At 32.7% G+C, this 16799-nt stretch overlaps 1 protein-coding gene across 2 annotated transcripts in view; it reads left to right on the top strand.

Annotated features, from left to right (window-relative positions):
* Positions 1–16799, top strand: part of LOC125061693 (filamin-A) — a 167655-nt gene that overhangs the window by 117064 nt on the left and 33792 nt on the right. For both annotated transcript variants that reach the window (XM_047667242.1, XM_047667241.1), the window contains 12 exons: positions 63–219; positions 2603–2811; positions 3274–3453; positions 3983–4057; positions 5132–5291; positions 7591–7739; positions 9220–9292; positions 10617–10784; positions 12456–12625; positions 13038–13130; positions 14083–14227; positions 14838–14923. In XM_047667242.1, the coding sequence (XP_047523198.1) occupies positions 63–219; positions 2603–2811; positions 3274–3453; positions 3983–4057; positions 5132–5291; positions 7591–7739; positions 9220–9292; positions 10617–10784; positions 12456–12625; positions 13038–13130; positions 14083–14227; positions 14838–14923 (1665 nt within the window). The remainder of the gene's footprint in view (positions 1–62; positions 220–2602; positions 2812–3273; positions 3454–3982; positions 4058–5131; positions 5292–7590; positions 7740–9219; positions 9293–10616; positions 10785–12455; positions 12626–13037; positions 13131–14082; positions 14228–14837; positions 14924–16799) is intronic.

Genomic DNA, 16799 nt, shown 5'->3' with positions numbered 1-16799 from the left:
GAAGGGACTCATGACGGATATTTAATTTAATGCGAAGGTTAAATTATTATAATTATTTGTAGGTGGTGGGTGGAGGTCGTTGCCTTGTTTTTTGGAGGCCTGAAACACCGACGCCTCATCGTGTTGACATTAAATTTAATGGAGAGCCTGTGCCCTCCTCGCCTTTTGTATTCCACGTGGCACCTGCGCAAAGAGTCACTATTGATACCACGCAAATAGGTTAGTACTATCTAATTAAGTACTTAAAATGATATCGTTAAGTTACTTATTGAAGTGAAACTTCTTTATCGGGGTTGGAAAAAAATTTACCGTCACATTATTTATTATTTATTATTTATTATTTATTATATATTATTTATTATTTATTATTTATTATTTATTATTTATTATTTATTATTTATTATTTATTATTTATTATTTATTATTTATTATTTATTATTTCTTATTTATTATTTATTATTTATCATTTATCATTTATCATTTATCATTTATCATTTATCATTTATCATTTATCATTTATCATTTATCATTTATCATTTATCATTTATCATTTATCATTTATCATTTATCATTTATCATTTATCATTTATCATTTATCATTTATCATTTATCATTTATCATTTATCATTTATCATTTATCATTTATCATTTATCATTTATCATTTATCATTTATCATTTATCATTTATCATTTATCATTTATCATTTATCATTCATCATTTATCATTCATCATTTATCATTCATCATTCATCATTCATCATTCATCATTCATCATTCATCATTCATCATTCATCATTCATCATTCATCATTCATCATTCATCATTCATCATTCATCATTCATCATTCATCATTCATCATTTATCATTTATCATTTATCATTTATCATTTATCATTTATCATTTATCATTTATCATTTATCATTTATCATTTATCATTTATCATTTATCATTTATCATTTATCATTTATCATTTATCATTTATCATTTATCATTTATCATTTATCATTTATCATTTATCATTTATCATTTATCATTTATCATTTATCATTTATCATTTATCATTTATCATTTATCATTTATCATTTATCATTTATCATTTATCATTTATCATTCATCATTCATCATTCATCATTCATCATTCATCATTCATCATTCATCATTCATCATTCATCATTCATCATTCATCATTTATCATTTATCATTTATCATTTATTATTTATTAATAACAAATATGTATAATAACGATAACAATGATACTAAAAATTCTATTACAATTTATGAAATTCTGTAATAATCTTAGTGGTAATAAGGTAAAATGAAATAATTGTATTATTTGTATTCAAGTCTGTGATAGTAAAAGCCTTTTGTTAAACTTTATCTAATTTAACTTTATTTAACCAATTTCTGTAAAGTTGCATATAGATAATTTTTCGAAAAATAAGGTCATAAAGAAGTTTCGATTCTAACGTGTCTACACTAGTACACGCACATTTTTTTATTTATTATTTATTATTTATTATTTATTATTTATTATTTATTATTTATTATTTATTATTTCTTATTTATTATTTATTATTTATTATTTATTATTTATTATTTATTATTTATTATTTATTATTTATTATTTATTATTTATTATTTATTATTTATTATTTATTATTTATTATTTATTATTTATTATTTATTATTTATTATTTATTATTTATTATTTATTATTTATTATTTATTATTTATTATTCGACACTTAATATTTTAATGACAATTAAATTCATTAAATTCCTAACATATCTTCCTTTTTCCGTCCCTCGAAGTATCGGAAATCTAAACTTTTAGATTTGTATAAATATGAACAACACTTCAAGATTAGTTTACCACTGAAGTTTCACTTCTGACATGTGTACTTTGTACACACACACTTTTTTTTATTCTAGGGTTGCATTTATAATAATATGATTTTTACAATGTTAGCTGCTGTTGGATATCTAATGGTATGTAGCATAGAATGTAAAGTAGATAGGTAGACGATACTAAAATATTTAACAAAAATCATATATTGTAGCATTTTTCAATCTTAGTTAAATTTTAATTTGCATTTTGCTGCTCAATAAACGATAAAAATGACTTTGACATTTGAGTAATTAACCTGTACAATTGACAACTGACAGTTCAATTTTTTACAAGAGTAACTAGTAACTATAACGCGACATTGGCGGAATTGTGATTTACACAGATGACAGAAGTCGCCATTATAAATAAAGTGAAGTGAACTAATAAGTAAATATTGTTTTCAATCATTTATATTTTATGTTATGTCGCGATTAGTTTCCTTCGTTTTTTATTATTCATAAACTGTAAATATAATACATAAACCGTGCCAGAGCCATAAAGAGAAAAAAAACGAAGTAAATATTGTCAATTTATTAAGTTTAAACAAAACTATGAAAACAGACTTCCATCGCAGTAAATTCCAATTATTTCGAAACAATAAAGTTTAAATGCAAATAACAAGATTCTGTTTCTTAACGCCTACCGAATTGGCTATTTTTATCTTTTAAATATAATTCTCATAGTTATAATTAAAAGGGAAACATTTCTTCCTTAGAACTCATACCTGTTGGAGAACTGGTATCATGTTCAGTACGAGTGGAAGGCTCTGGAGGTGGAGAGCTAAATGTTACGGTCAAAGGACCAAGAGGCGAAGTCCCCGTTCGTCTAACTGGAGATGTAGTCTCTGGTCTGGTGGCCAGTTTTACCGCCAAAAACGTCGGTCCACATACACTTACTGCGCATTATAACAATCAAGCAGTCCCAGTAAGTTATTTAGTATATGTTATATTTAATTGCCTGTTATTAGAGTTCCTCACAACGATAACCACACAGTTTCCAAGATTTTAGCCATAATAATCTATTTGTTAATAGCTAAAATCGAGCTTGTTATGAATAAAAAAATTTACGATATACTTATACATAGTTTAAGATATACTGTCAGTATTACTCAAGAAATTTGTTTAACTTCACTCTTAGTTGGTGGACTCAGTTTCCGCAATTAGACACTTAATTGGTCCATCATGCGTTAAGTCCTGGCTAATTTAGCCAGCCCAGCTCCTTTCAAAAGCACAGAAGTCTCCTGGGCACTTCCCAGACTTCCCGGAGCGACCTCACTGTTCCAAAGATTTCTGCACATTGATTAACCACAGCCTCGCATTCCAGGACTTTGTGAACTTCACTCTTTATTTAACATATTTGTTTATTTATACTTGTTTTTTATTTCAGGGCACCCCATTTATATGTAAAGCATATGATAGCAAGCTAGTTAGTGTGACAGGAGGAACATTAGCCCGTATGGGTGTGCCTGTACAGTTGGCAGTAGATGCAGCCCAGGCTGGGGAAGGAAACCTAGAAATTACTGTGGCTGCTAGAGGCCTTAACATTCCAACTCAGGTGCATCCACAGGTATGAATAATTGAAACTATATCTTGTATATTGTGTATTTTGCAATAAATATGTTTTTAACAGTCTGGAATCTAGTTACAACACATGTTAAATAAACTTTTTAAATAAGCCTTTAGACCTAATTCGAGCAGTGTTGGCCTAGAGGCTTCAGCATGCGCCTCTCATCCCTGAGGTCGTAGGTTTGATCTCCGGCTGTGCACCAATGGACTCTCTTTCTATTGGACATTCGTTTTAATGGTGAAGGAAAACATTGTGAGAGAACCGGCTTGCTTTAGACCCAAAAATTCGACGGCGTGCGTCAGGCACAGAAGGCTGATCACCTACTTGCCTATTTGATTAACAAATGATCATGAAACAGATACAGAAATCTGAGGCCCAGACCTAAAAAGGTTTTTTTTAGTCTTAATATTAAAATAATAACAAAGATTAGCAGTTTTAAAGATAACTTATGAATAGACTTCACAACTCTACAATTTCAATAATGTGACTTAAAGTTTGATGAATTACACTTTCATGTTTTTTTTTTCAGGGCAATGCAAGATTCACTGTCTCCTTTACGCCTACTGAAGCGTGTGAACATGTTGTAAATGTGTCATTTAATAAAGTGAGTAATAATTATATTAGATTAAATTTTTAATTTGGTTCCAAACTCCTGAGTATTATGAAGTGTTGGACTTTGAAATGATTCAAAATTATCTGATTATTCTTCTTTTTTTTTCTATAACATAAATATATAATTAAAAGGAAATAAAGAGCATTCTCAAAAATATGATGGCTATCTATGCGGAAAATAATTTAGTTATTTTTACACACATGTATATTGTTTTTGATTGCATTTTATTTTTTCTTTGATTATTGGTGTGTGTTTTTGTTTGTAATAAATGTTATGTAAAAGCATCATCTTTTGTGATGTTCTTAATTTTAACATGTAACTAGAATAGATATACTATGTAGTGATATATAGTTTTTATATGAAGATGAAAAATCGTAAGATAATTTTTAAATGAACATTAACATTGGTATTTGTATGACCAATAAAGTGAAAAATTATCACGTTGAAGTCTAATTTAAAAAAAAATGTGTGCGTGTACTAGGTGTACACACGTAAGTGAAACTTCTTTATGACCTATTTTACGAAAAATGATCTACTATATGCAACTTTACAAAAATTGGTTAAATAAAGTTAAATTAGATAAAGTTTAACAAAAGGCTTTTATTATCATAGACATGAATACAAATAAAGTTATTTCATTTTACCTTATTACTACTAAGATTATTACAGAATTTCATTAATTGTAATAGAATTATTAGTATTACTATAATTGTTATCGTTATTATATATTTTTATTACTACTTGCTTCGAATCTCTTCGGATCAACCGTGGTAGGGACAAGAAAAAGATAGCGCGTAACCGAAAAATGTGACAAATGTGTGTAAATTTTTTTCCAACGCCGATAAAAAAGTTTGACTTCAAAAAGCAACATGGCGCGTAACCTGCTACAAAATTTCTCCCATACGTCGATAAAGAAGTTTCACTTCAAAAGATGGCGCGTAACGAAAAAATGTGACGCGTAACGAAAAAATGTTACACTAAATATTTTTCCAACCCCGATAAAGAAGTTTTACTTCAATAAATTTAAGATACAAAATAATAAATAGTATTATAATTTCTTTTCAGATGAGAGTGCCAGGTTGTCCTCTAGTCATTGATGTGTCTGAAGGTGGTGTGAGTGGTGCCAGAGTGACGATACCAGGTCCAGTGCCACTTCATCAGCCAACATTCCTTACCTTACATCATTCCACCGCTACTTTAGAACAAATTGAAGTCAATGTTGAAGGTAAGTTTTAATATAATAATTTCATGTCAAAAACATTTAATTTTTTTGTAATATAAAGTAGGTTTTATCTTCATTAAATTCAGTACATAATAGAAGAGTTGTTCAAAGTGCCTGCCAGCTGTAAAGGGACCATTTAAGTATTACATAAGCAGATTTACTTCAATTTATCCCCCCCCCCCTCCTCTTGTCAGCAAAAGTAATGTACTACATAAACATATTAATTTTTTGTAGGAATCCTCCGAAATGCATTTAGTTTTCAAGCATAGACAATATGTGTAAAAAAGTAAATAATTACTGTTGACGTAATCACCAAATAAGAAAGGTCCTTCAAGAAAAGAGCGTACCATTTCTTAAAAGGCCGGCAACGCACTCGCGAGCCCTATGGCATTGAGAGTGTCCATGGGCGGCGGTATCACTTAACATCAGGTGAGCCTCCTGCCCGTTTGCCCCCCGTTCTATAAAAAAAAAAAAGAAAATCAAAGACCCCCTCTATAGTGATTACGTAATACTTGAACGACCCCATACATATTCTAAATACATATTACAAATATATAAACAATGTTAATTGCTTTGTACTCAGGTCCTTTGACAACGTATAAACCAATTGAACCTTGTTAGAAGCATTGCATATTTCATTACAGGCTGGAAATGAAAAAAAAAACACATTAAGGGGGCTAGAGGGAAAGATTTAGCTTTGCTACTAACTTACGATTTTCATAATACTAATTTAGTTTAAGGATATGCGATAACCGCTACCGATGACACGGTGAATATATAGTACGAGTATTCTTTGGCTGAAGCAATGTATGAATTAGCTGTACTATAAATTGTTTAAGGAATGTAAAAAAAGGGTGCGTGTACTTATGTACGCGCGGAAGAAGTTATACTTCTTTGGCATTATTAAAAATAGTTTTTGATTGCATGCAAATAATTAATTTTTGACTGGAAAAGGAGTCATTATAGTCAATAAAGTTCAGTTTACATTTGAAAAATTAAATAAACAAATATTTATTATTATTCTCTTACATTAAGTGTAACATAAATTCTATTATTATTCGAATGTTGTTTTTAAGTTATGTCCAATGCAGTAGCATCTTCCGTGGGCAACTTCATTCTGTTAATTTTGTGTCACGGTGCGCGCGCATGGTAAAATTTCACTCTCATCAATTTTTCATAACGCGCCCAAAGAAGTGTAACTTCAAAAATTCTGTGAAAGCATCTTTACACTTAACCTACAGTAATATTAAAAATAATAATGATGTCTTTTTAAATGAAATTCTTGAATTAATTTATAAATTATAACAATCTAAGTTCCTCTTCTCCTTTCTCCTTTGAATTTGTAACAATTCGTCATGATCGTAGAACAATGTCGGATTTGAAAAAAAAAATCCATTTTTTTTTTCATAGTTGGATAAATATTACGGCTATATTAAAAAAAATCCATCTTTAAATTTCAAATTGATCAGTCGGTAAATTGACGGATTTGAAGTATGTGATTTTTCTAGAAAACTGTGTAATTTGATGTTATTGTATTTTGTTTCAAAACTAACACTTTTGTTTGCTTGTATGCCAATTTTCATTACAGAATATGAATTAAAATAGTTATGACAAAAACTAACATGATTATATTATTTTGAAATGGCTGTAAAGTTTACTATTTGTCAGATCACTATTCTACGACTATGACGAACTGTTTAAAATATTTTTTATTGGTTTAATTAACGCGTTGATATTGCTGTCTTAGAATTTTTTAATTAATTTATTAAAAGTTCAGAAGTCATCCGTAGTCGGAAGCGGTCTTTAGATACAAATATCATGTGCTCATTTGCTTCGCCCTAACTTGCTCATTTAGATCAATATTCTGATGTACAATTCTCTAAAAATCTAACTTTAAACATTGGTGCTAATTCTTTTAAGGAAAAAATTGCTCATACAAATTTTGTAAGAAAATTTCAAGATTTCTGGCACTAAATTACACCATTTATTAATAATCTTCGACTAGTGTTGCAATTTAACAGTAATCGCTCCTAAATAAAGGCCATACTACCCCTTCAAAGGCCGGCAACACAAGTAAAATGGGTGTACATAGACTGCCCTTTTTAGGCGTAAAAAAAAACGTCAAAATTTTCTAACTTCAGCTACTAAATTTTCTAAAAAGTGCCAAAATCTTAGAATTATTAGCACTAATTAAAATGCATGATTTGGGGAGCTTAGAATGGAAACATCAGGATTAGATGCTAGGGGATAAATTTAGGGCAAGTTAGGGCGTAGCGGTGAGCTGAGAAATGATGGGGCGTAGGTCCAAATGGGGCTTCGGTCCCGGCTGCGGTCTCAGCGGCTGGTGCTGGCACGTTTCGAGCGGAATTTGTACCGAGAGCTGTTGGCGAACATCGCTTGAATGTTCTTGTCGATTCTCAACCGATACCGGCCAGCCCGTTCCACCTGAAGGTATGGTTGTATTAGATTTTTGAATATTTGCAGTTATTGCGACTTCTTCGATACAAAGAGTTTCCTCGTGGTCTAAGATCCGGCTGCAGGATTAGTGCGCTCATCTGCTAAAAACCAAATTTTTATGTATATTTATATTAAGGAAAATGTATATCTATCAAAGTTTGGCCGCTAGTATTTTTAATTAAATTATTTTGAATTGATTTTTGGGAAAACATTTCGTTCACTTGTTATTCTTCTTCGTAGCCAGGTAAAATTTCGATACATTTATATTTTTATAACGTACGTTTATGAATAACTAGCAAACTCAGCGAACTCCGTTTCGCCACCAGATGGCTTCGTTTTATGTAACATTTCGTTTGGTGATCCCGCTTTTCTGTTGAAATTTTTCCTGAACTTTCTTTGTTATAAACCTCACGGAGCTCGAGACCTTTCCAACGAATGCAAAACCGTGGAAATCGTTTCGTGCGTTGCGGAGTTATAGCGTCAGGAAGGAAAACCCGACTTATTTTTATATAGTAGATATATCAAATTGAAGCTATTTTTTTAAATATTAAATAACAGATAAAAGATGAGCGCACTAATCCTGCAGCCGGATCTCGTACTATCGGTAGTTGTGTGCGATATTGCGGGAAACTCCATTGTGAGGAAGTTGCATGAATCTGCTCTGTGCTCCGTCTTAAGTTCTCATGACATTTTCACACGTGTATATCCTGTCTATAACATATTTTTAAAGGTTATCTGATTATCCTCATTTTAACATGTGTGATATTTGAGAGCAAAATAAAATTACGATTAAGACAAGATTCTATTATTATATTGCTAGACTCGGAATTTCTTTAGACGAAATAGATTATAACATATACACATTTATATTTCCTAGTCAGTTAGTTCCTAAAAATCCTACAAGTTTCACGATAAACTCTCGCTCGTATAGTAAAGGAAAACATCGTGAGGAAAGCGGCGTGCCTTTGTCTAAATGTAGGCTGATCTACTCTCCTATTAGGGAAAAATTATCACGATACAGAATTCTAAGAGCAAATCCTGGCGGTTGTAGCGCTGTTTTTAGGCATTTCGAAATATCAATTACATATTTAAATAAATTGAATTGATTACAATAAACTGAGCAGTGTTGGCCAAGAGGCTTCAGCGTGCGATGGACTTTCTATGTGCGCATTTAACATTTGCTCGAACGGTGAAGGAAAACATCGTGAGGAAACCAACATGTCTTAGGCCCAAAAAGTCGACGGCGTGTTAGGCACTGGAGGCTGATCACCTACTTGCCTATTAAAAATGATCATGAAACAGATTCAGAAATCTGAGGCCAAGACCTAAAGAGGTAGCGCCACTGATTTTACATTCAACTCCAATCACGTTTATATTTGTTATTTATATAGACAATAATCTGCGTTTTTAATTCCGGTTGTATGTCTATTTTGTTATTTGTTAAAAATATTAATATTTCATGTATTCATTACAGGTGTATGATGTAACTGCGATACGGGTTAAGGATGTTGCCCATGGTACAGTCGGGAAACCTGTCACATTTTTAGGTTCGTATGTTATTATTTCCAGTCTAGGTAAGCGCCCATGGACATTTACACTGCCAGAAGGCTATCAATTTTATTACAGCTAGTAAAGTTTATCGCTGGTATCGTTTTTTTGACGTGATAACGTCTTTAAAATCGTTTTAGTCGGGTGACATGTTCAGAAACTTGTGTCACACCAAAACCTCACGAGCGCGATGGCAGGTATAACGAGAGAGAGACGGACCGATCTCCCGTCTCATCTCGAGCGCTGCCAGTCATTCCGTGAAACTTGTCACGCGGAATCCTCACGAGCGGAGGCTGGCATAGCGTTCGAGTGAGTGGACCGATCTTCCGTCTCTCTCACTCTAGCGGCATACAAACGAATGGAGATTTGTTATCTTCATTAATTCCTTACTTCCCAAAAACTTGTTATCTTCATTAATTCCTTACTTCCCAAAAACTTATATCACCAATAAGACGTTATCACGTAAATATCTCGATCGTAAACCTACTTTACAAACAACCAATATTTTTTTTTAGAGAACAGGGGCAAACCGGTAGGAGGTTTTTCTGATGTTAAGTGATACCCATGGACTCTTAATGCTCGCGAATGTCGTAGTTTTCTATAATTTCTTAATGTTCTCATTTGGTATAAATAAAAATGAATTGATAATACCTATACTTGATTGAATAGAATTCTATGTATATGAGTTCTCTAATTTTATTTAAAAATATACAGTATTATGTAAAATTTAAGCATGTGCGTGTAATTCTCTGTATTATACGCCATATTAATAAAAACATTTTGATTATACGGTATGTACAACCTTCAAAGTAATAATAAAAGTAATAAGTAGTCTAATCGATCATTTTTTGACATGTAAGAGATTACAAACCTTTTTGGCCGGACACATTTTTCAATTTCAATACGAGTCAACATCTGACTCTATACAAATATTTTATTTGTTAGTGAATGTATCAATTTCATTAAAATAATAAAATAAAATGATCAATATTAAAAGCGGTTTTACGGCGAGTGATAATTACGTCCCTTGTCATCACAAACAGTAAATAACGCACAAGTAAAGACATTAAAATAAGTAGCATTCTATTGTATTGCCCTAAAATGGGTCAAATTTGTCCCTTTTTCGATGGAAAACTTTTTTAGTAGCAACATTTATGAAATGTCAGAATTCTACGGAATAAAAATCAGAGTATAGTAGATTGACCAAACTTTTTTAATTTGTTTTGATTATCTTTTATATAATTTATTATTTTGAGTTCGATTTATGTTTTTGGTGAATAACAAGTCTAGTCAATGATTTTATCTGGTGTTTTTAATTTCCAGTTGAAACAATGGCCGCTGGGCCGGGAAATCTAGAAGTCACCGTCAACGGTGGTAGAGTACCAACCGCTGCTGCAGCTCAGGGCGCCCACACATACGCCATCAGCTTCACCCCAAGAGATCCGAGACCTCACACTGTAGAGTTGAGATTTAATGGCGATCATGTGCCTGGTGAGAATTTTTACACGCTTTATATTAGCTTCACCTGTATGTATGTATGTATGTATGTAACCGACTCCTTCGGACTCGATTTTGACCCACTTTTAACGGACAGATTTAATTCAAACTTTGCGCACCTGTCAAAGATCGATGACAATGTCCGAAATCCGAAAAAAAAATGAAAAAAATAAAAAAAAATTAACTAAAAAATAAATAATAGTTTAAAAAACTAAAAAACACGCTTTTAAAGCACATCAAACTAAAAAGTGAAAAATAATTCCTAATTTAGGCTGAAAATGGTAATGAACAAAAAATACTGGTATTATTGTGAAAAAGGAATTATTTTTCACTTTTTAGTTTGATGTGCTTTAAAAGCGTGTTTTTTAGTTTTTTAAACTATTATTTATTGATTACTAGTCTTCTGTGTACTAAATATTTAGATACACTCCTTCCTTATTTAGTCTTAACTAGGAAACTGCATAGAAAATACGTAATTAAGATAACTTTTGTTGAAAAACTTAACTTTGCTTTTATTTATTAAATTATTTTTTAGCTATTGCATAGATTTTATCGAGGGCTTAGAGCGCGGTGACCGAATCAGGAAATTCCGTAACGAAAATAAACCTAACCCACGATGACGTATAGTTGCGTTAGAGTGGGATAGAACACATACTGCGTCTCATCTCTCTGACCAGATCGGTGACGTAGCGTAAGCGCGGCCGGTTCAGCCGGTACGCGTTAGAGTGAGACAGACTATATAGGCTTGTTAGTCTGAGTCTGGTAGAGTGGTAGATTGAATTAATATAAAAAAAAAATACTGCATAAATAAATAATTATAATTGCATAAGTTGATAAAAATGTTATGCAATAGCTTTACCGCGGCAGTCCCCGAGTGCCACACGTTTTTTTCTTTTTTAATCTCCAACATCGATCGGCTTGATACACTCTCTCTCTTCGCAGAGACATTGCGTCTCTTTGTTTTCTACAAAGTCTACTCTGGTGACGGTTCTCAAGAATTGTTTGGGTTGATCACTACTGCCTTGTTTCAACACCGTACGTGCCGTATCAATTCCAAAATTTCATCAGCATCACCTTGATGGCTGGAAATCTTCCACAGTCTGCTTTACAAGACACTTTCTTATATTTCGTTTTCAAGCATAGACAATGAGTGGATAATATGTATAAAAAAGTAAATAATTACTGTTGACGTTATCACCAAATAAGAAATTCAAAGACCTAAGATTTTATTTTATTATTTTTTACATTGATAGTAACTGGATTTCTATGAAATTAAATACTATACGTATTTATTCTTTTACTATTGATACTTAAAATGACTAGCATTGCATGGAAAACTAAAACTATATTTATTATAAAACACAACTTTATTCGGAATCATCAAAATCAGAATCAAAACAAAGTTTAGGCTATTATACCTGTTAACTATTCGGAAGAAATATATAATAGAAATAAAAAAGAGTAATTGCATGAAGTATCAAGTTGCCATCCGAAAGTTAATAATTCAATTATCTTCTTTCATTAGTCAGATTTTAGTCCGCTCTAGATGCTTCGTTGCTGACCACGACGGTCATGAGCTGAATATATATATAGAGAGAGAGATAGATAATAGAACCAAGTTGGTTGCTCGAAGTTTTTTTTATACAATATTTCGTATAATTACAGGCAGTCCATTCGTGTGCCACGTGTCAGCGCCGGCCCGCGTAATAGGCGCTGGTTCGGGGGAATCCCCGGACAAAGTATCAGTGGGCGATGCGTATACGTTCAGCGTGGACTCGCCCGCCTCGCCACACGTGGAAGTACTTGGACCAGCTCGAAGACCGGTTCCAGTGCAGGTGTGACTATGATATATGCAACAATTAACCTCAAATCTATAAATGCACTCAAAACAGTTTATTCAAATCAGTTTTATCACTAATATTCAATATATATAGATATACTAATAAATAATATATTATTAGTAAATACTATCACCGTCGTATATGAAATTGATTAAATAAAAACACCAAAATAATATTTATTTATTCTCACTGTTTAATTGTACTGTTACGAAACACGTGTTCTAAATATAAAAATACTAGAATATACAACTTGAACATAGTTATTATCGATTTTCATCCCACCTAGAACTAACTTCATTCTGTTAATTTTGTGTAACGGTGCGCGCATCGTAAAAATTTACTCTCATAATTCATCTCCAAAAGAAGTATGACTTCAATAATAAAAAAAACTTTATATAATTTGCAGGTATCGGCCGATGATACGATAGGTGAAAACGAAGCGAGTAAACGGTATACTGTATCGTTTGTACCCGTCGACGTTGGAGACCATAGTATTGAAGTGAGTCTTTTTAATGTCTTTACGACCGAGTAATTAAAAAAAAAAAAAAAACTTCAAGAGACCCGAATCCCCTCGATGTCCGCCGTTCTACAACTGAGCGTTTCTTTCTACCAAAGTGCGTACCAACTCTTAAAAAGCCGGCAACGCACTTGCTTTCTATTATCGTAAGCATCACCACGACATCGAAAAACGGTCCTTCAAAAGTGTGTACCAATTTAAAAAAAGTCGGCAACGCATTTGCCTTCTGTCATTGTTAACGGTCGAAAAACGATTGCAGCATATCAAGTTTATATATATGTATGTATGAGCCCGTTTGCCCCCAAAAAGGAGATAAAAAGAAGAGAACGGTGTCCTAGATATAATAGAGAATACAATACTGTATGGTATGATGATATATCTATATGTCACCGTAAAATTGTAAAAACCGTTAGATTGTAATCTATCTCGCGAGATTGTAAACTGTCGAAAGATTGTGAACTTCAACGAACTGCTTACACATTAACGTATTATTATTCGGTAGTTATATGAAATTGTTGTGAAGTAAAATTAATCTGTAATTGGCCAAAGAAGTTTGAATGATAACTAAGTTAGTGTAGTACAATCTACCGAATAATAATATGTTAAATTGTCAGCAGTACGCTGAGGTTCACAATCTTTCGACAGTTTATAATCTCGCGAGATAGATTACAATCTAACGGTGTTTACAATTTTACGTTAACATATATATGTATATTACTTTTATAAGAAAACGAAATCTTTTTAGATACCAAATTTGATTGTTGTTATATTAATATTAGATTTCCCAAGGTTTTGCCAATTTCATATGTAACCTAATATAAATAATGATTTCCATAATCCAACAAATGTCCCATGCCCCTGATGAAGACCTGTATTTCAGCCTGGGACAACAGCATAAAAAACATCACGCTTTAAACTAATAATCTTGTCAAAGGTGCGCGCAGGCGCAATGGGCGGGCACGTAGAGGGGAGTCCGTTCCTAGTCAAAGCGTATAGCGCAGCCCGAGTCTCCGTCACGGACATATCGCCGGGCACCGTCGGTCGACCGATATCCTTCACCATCAACGCCTCCCATGCCGGTAAGCTCTTCATTTATTTGTATAATGGCGTATGTTTCATTTCCTTATCATAATAAAGTAGCCTTGGTCACCATAGCATCCATTGCCGAAAGAGTGCAGGTCGTTTATTCGCCACGCCTCGCTCAACGATGATGTCGTTCTCTCTCTGCCTCTCTCTCTCTCTCTCTCACTATCTCTGACTCTCTCTCAATCTCTATTTCACTATCTCTGTCTCTCTATTTCTATATCTGTATATATATCTCTCTCTCACTCTCTCTCTGTCTCTCTATCTCTATTTATCTCTCTCTGTATATCTCTCTCTCTCTCTTTCTGTCTGTTTGTCTGTCTCTGTCAATGTTCCAGCCATTTTGGGCAGGCCACGTAAATGGACAAGTACCGATCCTTGAATGGAGACCTCGATAGAAAAACGAGCAAAGGTGGACTGACGGAAATGGACCAAATAAAGAGGCTGATGATGATAGCAACTGTCCTTTGATACAGGAGTTTTCCAGGGGACGCCAAAGTCATTTTCCTGTATAATTATTTATTTAAAAAAAAATCATTTTCGCTAACTGATATACTTCCGCTGTATTTAAAAGGGATTTAGAAAAATCTGTTTTGTCTTCAACAGGTGCTGGTAATTTGGAAATAATCGTTGCTGTGGCCGGTAGGAATGTGCCGAACTTTGTGCAAAGCGAAGGAAACGCGAGGTTTAAGGTAGGAAAATATGTATTTTTATTTATATATAAGGTATATTATTGATTGTTTCTGAAATATTAGGTTATTTTCTAATTAATATTCATCTAGACGTGCGAGCGAATGAACTCATATGAACAGCTTCATATAATACTCTGTGTAATACATATTTATATTTATTTCCAACACATTGGAATTAATCCGAATAAATAAAAAAGTTACTCAGGCTTGTCAAATCCAATACCTTATTGACATACGAGGATCACACTCAGAGTTGTCATCTTTATATATGTATATTATTCTACTACGTGTATGTCACTGAATTCCTCTTTAACGGCTGGACCGATTTGAATTAATTCACCGATTTAAATTGATTCACAAATCAGCCCGGCAAATGGCGCTGCAGGTTATTTATCTATACAGTAAATAAACAGCTGGTAAATCTTCTGTACATATGTTCGTAATTAAACTCCTAATCGGCTGGACAGATTTTGATGTTTTTTTTTGTGTTCCAGTGAAGTCGAGAATGATTTACATCATTCGTTTTTTTTTCTGATTTTCTGAGCAGTCTTGGCTTAGAGGCTTCAGCGTGTGACTCTCATACCTGAGGTTGTAGGTTCGATCCCCGGCTGTGCACCAATGGACTTTTTTTTCGCGCATTTCACATTTGCTCGAACGGTGAAGGAAAACATCGTGAGGAAAACGACATGTCTTAGACCGAGTCGACGGCGTGTGTCAGGCACTGAAGGCTGATCACCTGCTTGCCTATTAGATTTAAAAATGATTATGAAACAGTTTCAGAAATCTGAGGTCAGGACCTAAAGAGGTAGCGTTACTGATTTATGTATTTTATTAGATATTTTTTATATGTAACACGTGTGTACAGGACAACGTCTGTCGGATCCACTAGTAGTCTATAAAAAATTCGTTTAGACGCTGAAAAATGCTTTAAACTAAGACTGATATTCCAAAAGTATGTCAAAATGTCAAACAGAAGCGGCTGAAAAAACTAAAGCATGCAAATACAGAGGTTTAGGGCTCAGAATATGATTTTGTCCCATTCGGTGTCGAGACCCTTAGAGTGGGGTCCTAGCGCTTTAAGGCTTTTTAAAAAAATATCAAAAAGGTTAGTCGACATCACAGAAGACCGAAGATCTGGCAGCTTCCTCGGATAAAGAATTAGTCTAGCGATTCAAAGGGGGAACGCTGCCTGTATCTTCGGAACCTTGACTAAAGGGAATCCTTTTAATAATATATTTTAGTTATTATATGTTAAGGTTATTTATTTATTAGAACCCTCTAATTTAATTTTATTCAGTTTGTTAGCCTTATCTATATAAAAATGAAACCCTTTTTCCGTTGTCACGACATAACATGAAAACGGCTTGACCGATTTGTCTGATTCCTTTTTTATAATATTCCTTGAAGTACGAGGATGGTTCTTACGGAGAAAAATTAAAAAAATTGAGTGAAAAAGTCTAAAAACAACACTTTTCTATATTCCCATACAAAATATTCGTAATAATAATTAAAAGTCAATTTGAACTTTAATACCATAGAATAAAGTTCAAGTGTTAGTGGAGGGGTTCCGGGAAGGGAAATTTTTATTTTTTGACATAATGTATTTGATGTCTTATCAATTTTCTTTTTTTTATCTTACTAGCTAGACCGGTGTCCCAAATAGCAGAATAATTATTTAAAAAAAAATAAAGAATCGACTGTTAGGCGGTACGATCTTCGCCAGGCCTGCTACTGCTAAATAAATAAAGATAACTGAATACATTATTATTATTATTAAAGCTTTATTTAATCCATACATACAACAATTGTTAGTTTATATTCCTTAATATTATATTAGTATTAGTTAAGTTAGTAAGTTTTAACAAAATTTAAGTTA

Source organism: Pieris napi, chromosome 24, assembly GCF_905475465.1.
Source record: "Pieris napi chromosome 24, ilPieNapi1.2, whole genome shotgun sequence".
Classification (NCBI taxonomy): Eukaryota; Metazoa; Arthropoda; class Insecta; order Lepidoptera; family Pieridae; genus Pieris; species Pieris napi.
The sequence above is the reverse complement of the archived record's forward strand: the minus strand, read 5'-3'. Positions and strand labels throughout refer to the sequence as shown.